The 16,071-nt window shown below is 47.0% G+C and overlaps 1 protein-coding gene and 1 long non-coding RNA gene across 10 annotated transcripts in view; one reads left to right on the top strand and one right to left on the bottom strand.

The window, feature by feature from the left end:
* Positions 1-16,071, bottom strand: part of TEAD1 (TEA domain transcription factor 1) — a 270,028-nt gene that overhangs the window by 74,201 nt on the left and 179,756 nt on the right. For 3 of the 9 annotated variants that reach the window (XM_043580691.1, XM_043580692.1, XM_043580694.1), the window contains 3 exons: positions 2,866-2,930; positions 411-473; positions 259-321 (listed from right to left, as the gene is read on the bottom strand). In XM_043580691.1, coding sequence (XP_043436626.1) covers positions 259-321; positions 411-473; positions 2,866-2,930 — 191 coding nt within the window. The remainder of the gene's footprint in view (positions 1-258; positions 322-410; positions 474-2,865; positions 2,931-16,071) is intronic. The other 6 variants (XM_043580696.1, XM_043580697.1, XM_043580698.1 and 3 more) reach the window with 3 other exon arrangements.
* LOC122483575 lies at positions 9,201-10,897 on the top strand. Its single transcript, XR_006297417.1, has 2 exons — positions 9,201-10,147; positions 10,533-10,897. It is a non-coding gene; the product is annotated as an uncharacterized LOC122483575 (long non-coding RNA).

Raw genomic sequence — 16,071 nt, 5'->3', positions numbered from 1 at the left:
TATCAAGACCAGCTTTCTGCTGCATTTGCATTGTTATTAGGGACACACACACACACACACACACACACACACACACACACTAAGCTTAATGTGAGGCTAGTACAGAAACAGAGATTAGACACAAAGAAATGTAAACAGCTCTCACATGCGAGGAAACTAGGTTACGAGAATCCCAGCACCAGGCATTCACCAGTCACCATGGAAAACAGGAAGTGAGATGCATAGCAACCACAAGCCAAAAAGCAGGAAAGCGCATACCTTTAGCTTGGAATGAAAATCACGAGATTTCCTTCTGGCAAGAACCTGAATGTGACTAGACACCTGCAGGGTAGGGGAAGGGAGGAAAACAAAGGAAAAGCCTGTAACCATGGAGATGAAAAGCCCCCTACAACTGGGCAAGCCAGACGTACCTTAATGGCGGCTTGAATTTCTCGAACTTTCTTTCTTGCTAAGACCTGTATATGACTAGACACCTACATTGTTCGGGTTTATGAGGGGAAACAAAACAAAACAAAACAAAACAAAAAAAGGAAATCAAATATAAAATCGCTACTCCTTGGGAGGGTTTTGGGGTGGGGGTTGGGGGAAGGTTATTTGCATCTCAACAAAGCTCTGCAGTTAGGAAATACACAGTCCCAGCCAGACACCAAGCCCCCAGCGCTGCTCTAAGCTTTTCAGACTGGGTCATCACTGCAGTGACTTGATTCAGGATGAAAGTTAGGCTGCTTTTAGTTTTCTCACCAGGGAGAAATCACGGGCACGGGATGAGAGGGGGAGAGTGGAGTTGTTTTCTTGATGAAATTTAAAAGGTGGGGCTAGAGGTAAATGAAAATATTTATAGCTTCTCAGGATCAGGAGGGAAAATCCCTCCTTCTCAATTTAGAAGAGACCATCCATAAATTAGCACATTCTGCAGAATCAAAAAGCCGAAGCTGTCGGTTATATTCTGATCTCATTAAGAGCTCTGGATTCTGTAGCAAATGTTAAAATAATACCGACATGTAAATTAGATCTCACAGAGAAATGGACAGACCCAGTCAGCAGAGGGGTTTTTTTTCTCCCCCCCCCCCTTATAAATATCTTCAATCCTTCCACTCTTTTGGGTACTGACTGGGCGCGAAGTGGATTTGCATATTATTACAAAGCGAAAAGTGTGAATACAGCCAGCCAGCCATCCTGTTAAAAATCTGGGTTGAAAACCACACGATTTGCTGAACAACAAATTCACATTGGAGAGGTATCACCAACTGCTGCCTAAAAACATCCCCAGGATGCCGGGGTGTTGGAAACCAAGCCAAGCCCAGCTTCGGAAACACAATGATTCCACTGGGTAAACAAATTTGCATCTCTTTCAGTGGGTTACATTTGGTTAAATTTAGAAGAGTCCCCGGTGAAGGGGTTGGGCACGGGACTAGGGCTCACAGACCCAGCAGAGAGATAGCCCAGGTCCACCGCTTTCAGTATGCTGGGAACTGGATCTATTTCGGAAATTTAGAACCCTCCATTGAAAAGTTCAGCAACTCGGACTGAGAGGCAGTTACTCCATTTCGAACACTATACTGACTATAAAAACAGGATTGATGGTAACAAAAGATCCTTTTATCTTTAGCTTTATCTTTGAGTTTCAATGATTTTTGTTTGCAAGTTGCCTTTTTTTTTTTTTTTTAAAGTACAGAGAAGCGGGAACTCCCCCATCATCGTCACCCCTCCATCCGGCTCCTGCTTTTACTTGTTCTCCCCCTAACTTTTGTTCTTACATGATTCTCTGACTTGCCTAGGGCCACTGTCCACTGTCACAGGGTGGGGGGAGCATGCACCGAACAGACAGTGCCCTGCCTCTGAGCCCTGGCAGGAAGCCACGGCCCTCTGTGCTGACTCAGCAGTCGGGCTCCTGGCGGGGGCACATGTAACATTCCTGGGGAAAAGCTCTCCCCGTCATAAACACTCATGAAAACAACTCATCGCTGAGCAGAGAACCGGAGTCTGCTGCTCATACTTAACGAGATCCACAGTTAAGCTTGCCTTTTGGTACGATGATAGTTTTCAAAATCCGTGCCAGAGAGATCAGCATAGGTCAATATTAAAAAATAATTGTGCTCTGTTAACAGCTCACCCATGAGGTTTGTTCGAGGCTCTTCCCCCCTTTGCCTTTCTCTCTTTCTTTCTCCGTTTTTAGCTAAACACGAATTGCTCATCCATTCCAGTTCTGAACTGGGTCAGAGATTTGGACCGCTTTACGTCAGAAGGAACGGGGAGAGAGCCAGAGCCCTGACAAAGGGCAGAGGAAAATTCCTGACGCTACTCTGCACAAAGGTATTTAAGTTATAACTTCATTTCAGTCACAGCAGCTACTGACAAAAAGCCATAGCTTAAGGAGCAACAGTTCCCTGGACGCACATCATTCAGTATTATGTTCAGGCCAACAGTCATGGCTGCCAGTGTTACTTTTGCATCGAAATGATGACTAATGCAGAATTGTTCCAGGATTTTACAATGCGCAAAATCTCAATATTTCGTGACTTCCAAGTGTACTTGCACCTGCAGCGTCTGTAGCGTTTACAGATGCGCAGTTCGGGAAAGAAACAGAAGTATTAAAGTACAGTACCAGACCAGTGCATACACTGTCCTTGGCAGTGAGACTTTCCCATGTGTGTATAAAAAGAACTCTGGAGACCACATCGTAAAGGGTCACTGAAATGATGAACAGTGAGAACTGAGCCAATTGGAAACACCTCCAATACTGACGTCCTTACAGGGAACTCAAGTTGGGGGCTCCTAGGAGCCAAAGCACAGCCAGCCAGTGCAGCCAAAATGCCTCGTCGGGCCATTCGCTGACATGCACAGTGTCCAGGTACGTTATTTTACCTGTTTTCTGGTCCTCGTCTTGCCTGTCCTGAGTTTGATGTATCTGGCTATCAATTCATTCCTACCTGAAAGAAAGAAGAATTTACAATAAGATGGGTTACTTAAAAAAAGAAAAAAAAAAGCCTCTGAAAGCTAAGAAGTTAGAACAAAAAATTTTCAAAGTTGGAGCTGTGTATCTATTCATGCCAGAAAAACAAAACAGTACGATTGTTTGCAAAAATATTTGCTAGGGGAAATTAGGATGAAGGGCATTTAATTACTAGGATCAGCAACTGAGGGCAGAAATGTGCCTTTTTGTTTCTTTACACGTTTTATGCCTGAAGAGGTGGTCAACCTGTACGAGCAACAAACACAAGGCTTTGCGCGGGAATCCACAAATCTGTTTCCGTCTTAGTTTCCATGCCCATTTCGCTGCACCCACGTTTCCATCCCTAGTTCACTCCAGTTAGAGTCGTGAGAGCCACCGGAGACTGACCTGCTGTGACCACAGAAAACCTACAACAAGGGGCTAACGACATTCCCGAAAGATGTTACTGTCCTAGTAACTAACTATACACGAGATCATGTTCATGAAAAAGAAAAAGAAATGACTTAACTACCTCAAAGCTTTATAACCTGTAGGGGAAAGAAAATGCCTACAAGAATAAGCAAAATCTCCCGGCTTTACCCCACCAGGAGACGGAGATGTCAGACAGGTAATCTGACTTCGAAGAACTATAATGTCATGGGAGAATGTGTCCCTGAAGCTAAGTGGGGAAAGGTATTAATAACACTACATGAAATAAAAGCCCTCTCGTTCAGTTAACCACATTTGTTAGCTGTAGAGCTGGTTGTAGAATTCGTTTGTGCTGCCTTACTTTGCAGACATTCTGCATAACTGAAGAGGGCAAGAGCTTTGTCTGTTTCCCAAAAGCCTCCCCGGCACCCAACACACTGCTGGGCACACAGAAAGAACCAATGAGACAATAACACAGCCTCTGGTGACAGAGAGGGACCACCCCCCCCCCCCCCCAGATCTCCCCTGGCACAGTAAAAAACTGGCAGCCCTAATGAGGATCAACCCAAGAGTGTCCTTGTGGAAAGCTCGTCTGAGGATTCTGAAGACTCCCTCGGCACTGCCTAGAAGGTTCCTGTCATCATGGCTCTGTCCGTGCATGTCTGTGTTAGGACCATGCAGATCAGGGTCACCACTGGAAGGCAAAGGAATTGTGGGATCCTGGGGCTGGGAGATTCCTCTGGGTCATCTGCTCCTACCGCTAGAAGCCTAGAGTCTTATAAACGTAACCAAGCACTTATAGAATTAAGGGAGCAGTCCACTTTATCTTAAACCATATTTAAGAATGAAAAGGGGCGCCTGGGTGGCTCAGTCAGTTGAGTGTCTGACTCTTGATTTCAACTCAAGTCACTTGATCCCAGGATCATGGGATCAAGTCCTATGTGGGGTTCTGCACTGAGCATGGAGCCTGCTCGAGATTCATTCATTCATTCTCTCTCTCTCTCTCTCTCTCTCCCCCCCCCCATCCCCCTCTTTCTCTCCCTCTGCCCCTTTCCCCTGCTCACACACACTCTCTCTCAGAGGGGAAAAAAAAACCAAACACAAAAAAACAAAAGACCCTCCTTATTTGGAGCTTCTTAGAACTTTCATCCCCAGGTTCTCCTTGTTCCTCTTCACATGAGCGAGGCTATGCACGTGACTGACTCTCAGATATTAACAACTTTCAGGTCTTCCTGGAGTTGTACCTAGGCCAAACTTCCTCTGTTCCTGTTACCTGTGGCAGCTTTTGGAACACTACCACAGCCATCCAGTGAGCATCCTTTATCTAATTTCCTTTCATAGGCTGGAGCCCAGAACCGTAGTGGTGCTCTTCCTATGACAAGTCCACAGCAGAATGAGTCTATCACCTCCCTCATCCTAAATACCCTACTTCTGTTAATGCAGCCTAAGACTACATTTGATTTTGGGGACCCACAATAAACTGTCAATTTACGTCACTTGAACTCCTAGAGGTCTTTTTCATATAGACTACTCCTCAGATATATCTCTCTACCTCTGTGCCCAGTCTTTTTGTGCACAGTTGGGATTTTTCAGATCCAAATACAGAAGCTTACATTTATTGCTACTGCATTTCATCCTGTTAGATTAAGTTTATCATTCCAGCCCGTCAGGATCCTCTCACATCCTCATTCTTGTCTGAACTTACGCTTTAACCACGGGAAAAGGACCTCTAAATTCAGGTTTAAACTGCTTCTCTGAGCATTCTGTTTCAAACTTTTGAGAACTACCAATATCCCCTGTAGGGTCCTCGGGTCTGCTTCTCCATCTCTCAAATGGTTGTACAGATTTTGCAATTTGTCTCAAAGGCTCGCTGACAGCACAGCCCGGCTAGGAGTGCCTCATTACCAGAAGCCAGACCTAAATGACAATGTCTGCAGACGAGCCAAGCATCCTCCAGCCCAGGGCCTCACTGTGAGCCCTGTTTAGGGCTGGCTGAGTGGCCAGAACAAAATAAATCCAGGGTTCTATATTACATGCAATTTCACCCGAACCTTGTCCAGATGGCAGGAACGTGCCCTGCCCCCATACCCGTCTTCTGTGAAAGCAGACGCGGTTGTGTGACTTGTGTGACACATGTGGGACATGTGGTCCCGCGGGGAGATGAACATTCAGATCAGCCACATTTGACCGTACACAACCCTGCGGTCCGTGCGAATGATACCCGTCGGAGCTAAATGATGTCAAATCAAACTTCTCAACATTACCCTGTCTACAGCAGGGCCTCGCTGAGCACCTAGCATGCGCAGAGCACTACGCGACAGCCACCATTTCACTGAAGCTTGTTGTGACTCTCACGTCCCTGTTCTTTGCGTAAGTAAGATCACCTTTCGAAACCCTGCGTTCTTTCTTTCATACCACGTTTGAAGCCGTGAAGGGTAATTAACTTGAGGTTTCTGCGTGTTTCTTGCCTCCACAAGGGGTACCGCTGATGCGACTTTTAAATTCAGATTCAACTAACTCTGAGCACCCACCTGATCTAGTAAGTACAGTGTTTGTTAATCACTTTATCTCGTGTGAATTTTTTAATCACCATGCGGGCAGCTTTGTACGCAGAAACAGTATTTGGGCTTACCTGGCTTTTAAAAATGGATATTTTATTCATTTATTTAAAAAACAAGGGGCGCCTGGGTGGCTCAGTCAGTTAAACAACCAACTTTGGCTCAGGTCATGATCTCAGAGTCCATGAGTTCGAGCCCTGCATCGGGCTCTGTGCTGACAGCTCAGAGCCTGGGGCCTGCTCTGGATTCTGTGTCTCCCTCTCTCTCTGCCCCTTCCCACTCAGGCTTTCTTTCTCTCTCTCTCTCTCAAAAGTAAACATTAAAAAAAAACAGATGTAAACACTCTATCTAGTTCATCCTTAAGTTTTAAGCTCAACTTACATATCTTATAATTTTTATAATCACTTTCAAAGGGCCATTCAAATAATGTTTGCTCCATTTTACAAAGCTAATTGAAAGTCCTTTAAACGTTTAAAACTGGGTATTTAACTTAGAATATATTTAATTCTTTTAATTATTAGAATTGTTTGAATTTCCAAAACCTTCCCTTAAACAACTCTTAGAAACCTAACGAATTATCTTAAATGCTCTAATACTGCTTACAATTCTAGTAAGACTTCAACCCTCCCCCAGATCAAGTCTAAACCAATTACCTCATTGCACATTTTAATTTGGAAAAAAAGGCTCACCTGTGGCACGGGCCAAATTATTTTAAATAATTACTTGAAACATCAAATATGTATAAATCCTCTGAGTCAAATATTAACACTATATAGCTTTGATTCTATTAAAATCTTCTGTTTTCAATTCTAAATCTGCCCAGAATTAAAATATGCCTACCATTATGGAAACAAGGATGACATTCCAAATGACCGTGGGGTATCTATTAGGCACCCCAGGGTTGGACATACTTTTGGGAAATCAACAAGGTTCTGAATGGATCTTGGTCAGTGACCTTGACAAGAGCATCTGAGCCCTATTTATATATATTTCTATAGTACGGCTTTCCAAATGGGGTGATCCATATAGTCCAGAATTCCCTTGCCAAGGACTGGGAGCTTGGGCACCCACAATCACCGATGTAACTGGCAGCCGGCCTCGGATCACACAGCATAGTCTTGTTTTGCAGTCATGATCAGGATGCTGGGAATTGGAAATGTTAACCCTAATTTTTCTCTTTCTTCTAAAACACTCGCAAGTGTGTGTGTGAGCATGCACGTGCGCGCGCGCGCGCACACACACACACACACACACACACACACACGCAGTGGTCCAGTAACCTTACATTACAAACAGGACTTTCAATAAAGGTAATGGCAACGGTAAGCATGCATGATATTCCTAAACGCACCCTACTGGCAGGTGGGGACCACCTCTTTGCGCCTTCTACGATGCCTGCCTGGTGCATCAGGGATATAAAGAGAAGACAGACTGCCTGCCCACAAGGAGGTCACTGGTCAACACAGAAGCTAAGATAAAAGCGCCAACCAGCTCCAAGGGTCACACTAGGACTACCGCCAAGGAAGAGGGTCTGACAACATACACGTGCAATCGGACACAGTAATTTACGAAGTCTAGAAAGCTGTCCCCAAAGTACCGGAACATCATGTAGGCTTTTAAGGACAGATGATACTTTCTCCCATGTTTTATTATGAAAAACTTCAGACATACAGAATTTTTTTTTCTCTTTTGCAGAATCTCACAGCACACACTACGTACGTACCCACCTCCTTCGCTTTTTCTATACTTGCTTCGACATGCCTTTCTGTTCCTCTGCCCATCTGCCGAGCTCTTATCTTATTGCTGCGGTTGCGTTTCGTGTTGTGGTGGTTTCCGCAGGCATGGGGACATTTTTCCGAAGACTTCAATGTGAGTATCATTAACTGAAGTGCTAAGACGGAATGGAGGGGCATGGGAGGAAGGCCATGCCACACGGAACAGCGGCATTTCCTTACACACAGAAGCAGCAACGTGGAACCCCACAAAACCACACCTGCCGGCCCTGAAGCTCCCTTGACTGCCCCACACTTCCTTTCTGGGCCCAAGAGTTTCTGACCCGATAGTCAGCGCCCACAGCATTCACGCCTCACCTTCACACTTCTCTATCAATATTTGTGATAGCTTATAGAGCTCAGTGCCAATGTCACACACTTCACCACTAAGTGTCATTATACTATAGCTACTCTGGGGCATAAAATGTCCGTTAGACACCTACACCCCCTAGCTTCTTTAAGCCTGAGGCTCGGCAGCTGTGGCTGCCCTTGCTTTTCCCACAGGCAGCGGGCAGCAGCAAAGACAGACAAAGCCCGACTCGTCACTTTCCTACCGTGATCCTCACCAGGCACCGCAATCCAGCCTTTATTTATTCTTCCTTTCTCTTAAAGCACATAACAGCGTTGAAAGTGAGCCATCATCGCTGCTCCCGTGCCCCGGATGGCCGTGCAATCTCCCGCTAAAAGGGACAACAGGGAGCAAGACTCCAGCTGAAAGGCGAGGAGTCTGCACGGGGCTTGCCTTGCCCAGACAGAAGACTGGTTAACGTTGTTGTGGGCTGGGTGTGTGATGGGATGTGGCCTCAAGGTCATGTTTGAGGCCCAGCAAATGCAGGGTCTGTGGCTAGAAATTGTAGCCCAGAGACACTGGGCTTTCACAGCGTAAGAGCCACTTTGTAATTGAACGGAGGCAGGGAGCCACAAAGAAAGAAGTAAGGCACGGAACCTCCTCTTAACGGCTGTAGCCGGGGTTCAGAGGCAAACTCACACCAGGGGAGGGCTACCCACCCCAGGGGCAGGGCAGGGGCTCTGGTCACTGCACACTGGCCCTCTCCTTGCTGGGAGGGACACCTGAGGATCCCCCACGTCTCTTAACCACGTAGAAAATCAGAAAGGAAACTCCAACTTCTCCAGACTGCTAGAACGAAGCCGTATCAAATAGACACTGATGCCATGGTTGCGACCTCAGGGCCTTCTTCCACAGCCCCTCACAAACCCTAACTCAGCTCAATGACCCTACTGGCTACCAGAAGCTTCCCTGTTAACACCTTGAGCTTTCCAAGCTCTGTACCCGCACGCACAACGGCTTTTCCCTGTATTGCCCTGACTCTTTTCTGCACATCTGGATTCTGCTCATCTTTCAAATGCCTCGTCCGTCGTGAGCCTTCTGGACAGAAGAGGCCTCCCTTTTTCTTAAACATCCACAGCCTCTGACTTGGGCCTCTTCGCTGCTGGTTCATATCCTTTCTGCCTTATATTCTATTGTTTCGGTACATGCCATGGCTCCAACCAGAAGTCGCTGAAAATAAGAACCAATGGTACTCCTCTGTTCTCTGCTTCCCCTTCCCAGGCAGCTCAGCGTTTGTGGAGTGAGTCACTGACAGGGGCAGAAGCAGGGCTGCTACCTCCCTGTGATCAATGCACTATGACACGGGATCATCAACATAAAGCGAACACAGAAAAGGGAAAGATGCCCCAGTGGAAAGAAGCAAAGAAGACGCCTTCCGCAAGGTGACGAGACCGTGGGACGTGGCTCTGTCCTCCGACACAGGAGCGGCGCCCTACAGAGAGACGGTTTACGAAGTACTTTCTCGGGCAAGATTCTCTAAGGTGGTGGTAAAATACTTTGTAGCCACGAATCCCCCCCGCCCCCTTTTTTTTCCCCTGTCAGCTGAGGTTCCCCTCAAGGAAAAATTCTCTTAGGCTTTGAAAGTCAACACCAAAATGCACAAGTGTAGGGGACGATGTGGGCACCAAGGGACACACACTCCTCCTCAATCTATGGGGAGTCTGTAGGAATGGACACTGCCAGAGGAGGCAGTCAAGGGTCTTTATTAACTAACCTGGGAGGAGTTAACAATTAGCCATTGCACCAGCAACACGGGGAGGAAAAGGAGGCCTACTGAAGCTGGTCAGTCACCGTCTAGTCAGACAACTGATGGCACCTGCAGAGCACAAGCAGTATGCCAGCATCACGGGGGGGTATGAAGATGCCACTGCCTTCAAGGAACCTACACCTGTGAAGGACCCTCATGACAACGGAGTCCAGTCGCCCGGCCTGGGACTGTGCCTCTCGTGCACCACAGCTGATGCGGCCCACATATCCGAATGCTTCCCTGATAAATGCCTGCCCCTCCCACTTTGCCAGACAGGAAGTTCCACAGGAGCACCGGCCACACATTGGGGTCTGTGCATCACTGTACCCCCGGGGTCGAGCACACAGCAGGTCCTCAAGAGTAAGTACACACTGATGAACGACTGAATTGCAGGGATGGACAACCAGAATGGGAGGAGGGTACAAAGCTAAGCTTGGGGATAAAGGAAGGGTCACCAAAAAAAAACAAAAAACAAAAAACAAAAAACAAAAAACAGCATCTGAACCAACCCCAGAGCACTACCAATGAGGAAGTTCAGTGTCTCGGTTAATCCCTGATATAAATCATTGACCAAAAACCAGCACCAACGTGGAAAATCACCAGAAAGGGCCGGACAGCCTGTTCTGGGTTGTGAGGGGTTGGTGCTGTGTGTTCCCAATCTAAAGGTTTACAGGGTGGACTGATGGCCTTCAGGAGGTGAACACTGGCAAGTCCCTTAAAGAACCTGTGTCTGCATTCCACTCAGGGGCTTAGAAGCAATCGCCGTAGCAGAAAGAATACAGAGGACGGCTATGTTAACCTCTGGCAAGTCGGCACTGACTCCTCACCCCCTTCAAAAGGCCTGGAGAGAACTCAAATCCCACTTCCAAGAGCTCCTACCAGTCAACGGCGGCTGATAACATTATCAAGGGATGGCCCCCATAAAACGCCGTCTTGTCCTTCCTCTTAGCAGGACAGCTGACAGACTGCACATTCGGAGTAGACTACAAGGGCCAAAGAGACAAGCAAGTAAAACCGCCCAATGCTTTGTATGGAACACACTCCTTCTACATTGGAGAGAAATCCTTGCTGTAATTATGTCTAGAAGGAAAATAAATATGAATGAAGTAAGCGTCTCTGGTGGTGCATTCTCTGCGAAGCGGTAAAGAGATGCTGGATGATCACCTTTTACATTCTCAAATGAATAGCTGAACTTTATACCCCTGTTCTGCCTAGTCCATCCTGTCCACGGCTACCTATAAAGCACAGCTCTGGCTTAGCCACGCTACTGCTTTAAGACCTTAATGGCCGACTGCCTACAGTCTAAAGGTCAAACCACCGTAGTATAGTATTCAATGCTGTTCCACCATCTGGCCCCAACTTTGCGTTCTCATAACATACCACCTCCACCATCACCTGAATCCATTCTGCCACCATCAAAACGCACAATGTAGCTTTCAGTTCCCTGAACCATCCTGCCATTCGGAGGTTTTGCTCACGGTTAGGACGATCCATCAACAAATCCTTCCAGGCCCAGCTCGGAGGGGGTGTCCTCCACGAAACCCCGTCTGAAAGACGCACAAGGCAGGGAACATGTGAAGAGTGAGCCAGAGTCAGGAGCCTGGAGCTCACCTCGCAGACCAGCGTCTGGGAAAGACCACAGCGCAACAGAGCAAACTGGTAACAGAAGATAGATAGCGTGCGTTATAAACACATCGCTCAGCATGGCTTGGTTCTGGCCGGGAACGTAGCAGAGAATCACCATTTTGCTCTGGGCCCACGATGCCTTACTTCGGCCTGTATCAAGGCACGGCCCACATTCTGGCTCTAGTAAGACTCCTTGTGTAACAGACCATAAGCTCCTTAAAGGTAGGGTCTGTGTCTATACACACTCAAGGTGTAGACGGGATTGAATGGAACCCATGCTTGTTGCCCTTGACGGCAACCTAAACAGACCCCCTACCACAGGCTCTCAGGGAAAATCTTCACTCATCTTTGGGGCATCTGCCTTTTCTTTCAAAGCCACATCTGATTATGTTGCTTTCTCACATCCACACGTCCCTGGCCACTGTAAGAAAAACACACACTCCTTAGCCCGTACCCAGGCCTACAAGCCCATTTCTGTAGATGGCTCCTCTATTCTAGCACAAAGAACTTTGGAGACTTCCCAAGGTCACTATCATGCTTTTCCATACCTCTATGCCTTTGCACAGACCATATGTTCTTTCCCTTCTCCTTTGCCTGCAAACTCCTACTCATCCCTGTAAGCCCCAACTGAAGTATTTCCTCCCTAAGGTCTTCTGGGACCCATCCAGAGTGAGTCATTTTCTCATATGCCCAGCATACCCCCTGCTGCTCTACACGAGGATTACTCATCTAGGGGACTATTCATTCCCCGTCTAGGGCTATAACTGCTCCATAGAAACAATCTATCTAGTTCTCTCTGACTGTAGATCCGGCACCTATTAAGTAGGTACTCAGTAAATGTCTTTAATAAATGACCGAGTGAGGTCTCCTACACACAGAAAAAATGATCTAGAAAAAGATCGTATAAAGTGGGCAGCACCAACAGTATCACCTGAAACCCGTAAGCCCCTTTACAGTTACGACTACTGCAATGACAGTCAGCAAAGTTTTCCAGACCCTCGTTCTTAACTTGGCACAAGGGGGACCAGCACATGCCCCTTTCCTCCTCTCCCCTTCCTACTCACACCGACCTCCAAATGCCACAGGAATATGGACCTGGTCCAAAAGAAAGCTAATCTCCACATTAACCCAGGAGAGTCTTGTTAATGAAAAACTTTGCTAAGAACACTCTGTTTATTTATTAATTATTTGGCCTTTAAAGAAGTGTGAAATCCACACATGTGAAGTGCCAAAAACTGTTGGTTTTTCATGGAGAATCTTTAATGGCGGCAATGCTGCAGATTTGTTTTTGTTTTTGATTCCGAAGTAGGACTTGCAGTCTTGCTGGGGAAGTTGGACTTGTACTTATAAGCTGTGTGAGTCGGGGCGGCTTGCTTAACTTCTCTGGAGCCTTATTTCCTCACCTGTGAAATGGGGATGAAGTATCTACTCGGAAGGATTGTTGCATGCATTAGCAATGACAGGGGAAGGGTCTCACCCCTCAAAGTGATCTTAAATGGTCCTGGAACTATTATGCAGTGTCACTGCACTTGGTTTATATGCTTTCATCGCTTGGAACGCGTATGTGAGGTTTCACTGTCCGGAGCGCCATGCCACACAGCATCTTGTATAAACCTACAACGCTTCTACTTTCTGGGATCTTAACACCGAGCAGCTCTGCCACGCGGCACTGAAACCGTTCTGGACATCTTAACCGCACACTAACCTGTCAAAAGGATGTGGCCACAGAAATTGTTTCCAAGTAAACGGAGCCCTTTATTAGGCTATCTTAACGTTAACCGGGCATCATGCAGGCTACTTACTTGCTATAATAATCTTTTAATTTAGAATGGATTGTTCATTGAATAAGATAGCGGGAATTAGGTTTTTGCCAAGGGCGAAGCGCGGCCAAAATTCTTGTAATCCGTGGCAGATTGTAAAATTATCTTTATGAACAGGCTGGCGGCATCACATTAAATAGCACGTCCCCCGCCGGATTTCCAGAAGTTAGTTCTTAGTGCAAATACAACCGTCACTAGAAGAATAAAGCAAGAAACTTCTGTAGCTACTAGGCGGCTGCCGTACAGAGGCACGTTACCCATGCACTCAGTCGAAGGGACACTCACGTGGGACCGCCCGCTGCTTAGGAAACATGCTAAATAAAGAGGATTCTAAATGCCCAGGCACTCGGGAATTCTTTTAAAAATAACATGGAAACCATGATCATAAAGGACATTTTAAAAACTGCACTCAAACCGAGGACATATTAATCTGAGGGCTAAGCGAAACGAAAAACCTACTGCGTGGTGGGTAGAGACGCAATGAGGTGGGAGCGAGGTGGACAACAGCGTGTGCTGAAGACCTACTGTGCGCCAGGGCCGCGTAGCGCGCTGTGCTTATTCGCTCGCGTGCGTCACCCTCGCACCTACCTTATTCCCAGTTTGTGGATGCTGACTGATGCTCAAAACGCTCAGAAACCCACGCAAGTCGCCAAACTGCTAAGTGGGGGAGTCGGGCTCTGACTCCACCCTCATGACGCCTTGACTTTGGACCGACTGCTCTGAAGATAGCCTCGATACCCCAGTAAGTTAACTTCTCACAAGGCCACTACTAGGCGCTTAGCGAGAACACAATCTTACTAGAAGGGGGCACAACCCGGCCGTGAAGTGGACTGAATGTACACCACTTAACGTCCTCCATCCACCACCTACAACACAGGGTAAAACTCAACCCGTCCTTCTGCTTTCGAGTCCTTCCTAATCCAGCCCAGATGCACTCCCCTCCCTTGCTTGACGACCATCTGTTGAATACTTTCTATACAAAAGGCGTCGCACGAAGCATTGCAGGAGCAGTGTGGGAGATACACTGGAACAGTACATATTCTCTGCCCTCGAGGGGCTTCGAGTACAGGAGGGAAACTGAGGCAGAAAGCCATACAACAGCAATAAAAGCAGGGCATTATGAGGATGAGAGGGACAACTAAAGAACAGTCTGAGATAAAAATCCAGACGTTTTCTCCCGTGGTTGCCACGCTCTGTCATTCACGCAGCTGCGCCGGCCACATTCGACTGGTCGCAAAACCAAGAGCAGCCAAAGGCAGCAACACACGGGCCGATCGTTAAGGAGAAAACAGTGGCCTATGCACTGGGCTTTCTACGTGAGATCGTGAACAAGCAAACCAGAATACCTCTCTTGGTCGAGTTTCACATTCAGGAGAGTCAACCCCCTTTTATTCTCCTTTAAAAATTTCAAATTACCCAGGTGATATGCAGTATATTCTCCCTGTAAAAAATTAAAATGTTACATACACAAACCCACGGTTTTTGTTTTGTCTTGTTTTTTGCCTTTTTTCCTGTCACTCTCTACACATACTGTCATGTCATGTTGGGTTCTATACCTTTTGTGTGAATGACCTCACCTCCCCTCCCCTCCCCGCACCCCACCCCACCCCCCCTCCCGCCATCCCACCCAAATCTGCTGAAGGCTTATTTCTGAGTTACCAAAACCCAAGTCACATGGCACTTCCCAGTTCCCTGCCCGTTAGCCTGCTCTGCCCCTTCCGCTCAGCAGGTTTTAGGTGTGCGTCCAGCACGGGGTTTACCATACTGCACGCTGCTTGTCGGTGTTTCCACTTACCTTCTTTGACAAATTATCAGCTTCCTGAAGGCAGGGGACACTTCCTACTCCCAGTCTCCCCGAACCCCCAACTCCCGGCACAGTACTGAGAATGTGCTACTTCATGATAGCACCACTGCTGATTTTATAGCCCCATCTTGAAAGGCAAAATATTTGAACAACTGTCATGATGGCACACAGGAGGTGGTGACTGAATGTTTTCTTCCAAGAGGCGGGAAGAGAGGGAGGAAGACAGAGCTGGCAGGACAGAAAATCACCGTGCTGGCAGATATCTGGGATATAAAGAGAACACGACAGGGGCTCCTGCCTTCGAGGAACTCACAGTCCAGGTGAATGCTGAGAGTGGCAAATACCCAAGAACCTTTCCTCTTCCCAAGCTCTAAGAAACGTACGAGGCACCCATAATCACAACTGAGATAGATACTGGGGAGGGCAAAGGGATGGGGAGGGGTTACTTTATTCCCTGGCAGAAAGCACCTGCGAAACCCACAGCCCTCCCTTCTTCAAAATGACAACGCTTTTCATTCCTGTGATCAAGTTCAGATTTACCATGCGGCCTCAATCCACCACCTACAAAGAGTATAACGTTCAGTATCCAACAGAGAAAAACACACGTTCTAAGAAACCTCCCAACTTTTTCATTGGTAGAATTGGTAAGGATGAACTGGATAAAACACAGATGAACTAGCTAGCCATATTCTGGGTAGCCACAGTATTTTTCAAGACAAGGAACACATACACAGTCAATGTGGCCTCATCTGCAAGCTCATTCACCACACTCAAGTTTGATTTTAAGAAAAGGCAGAGCCCAAACTACTTCTGCTTACATGGCTCTAGCCTTGAAGGTTGCTTTGCAAAGATATCTCAGAGTGAAATTATCCAGCAAACCCTTGTGTGGATAGAAGGTTCCACAAGTCAACAACCGCTTAAGCAGTTTAAACCAACAAGCAAGATGCCCTCTATTTAAATGCTATGAGCGAATCTATTTTAAGCCTTTAAAAATCCTCTGGGCAGGTGTTTAAGCTGTGTACAGACTGAGCCTG

The sequence above is a fragment of the Prionailurus bengalensis genome, chromosome D1, assembly GCF_016509475.1.
Source record: "Prionailurus bengalensis isolate Pbe53 chromosome D1, Fcat_Pben_1.1_paternal_pri, whole genome shotgun sequence".
Classification (NCBI taxonomy): domain Eukaryota; kingdom Metazoa; phylum Chordata; class Mammalia; order Carnivora; family Felidae; genus Prionailurus; species Prionailurus bengalensis.
Note: the sequence above shows the minus strand (reverse complement) of the source record. Positions and strands in the feature narration are given on the sequence as shown.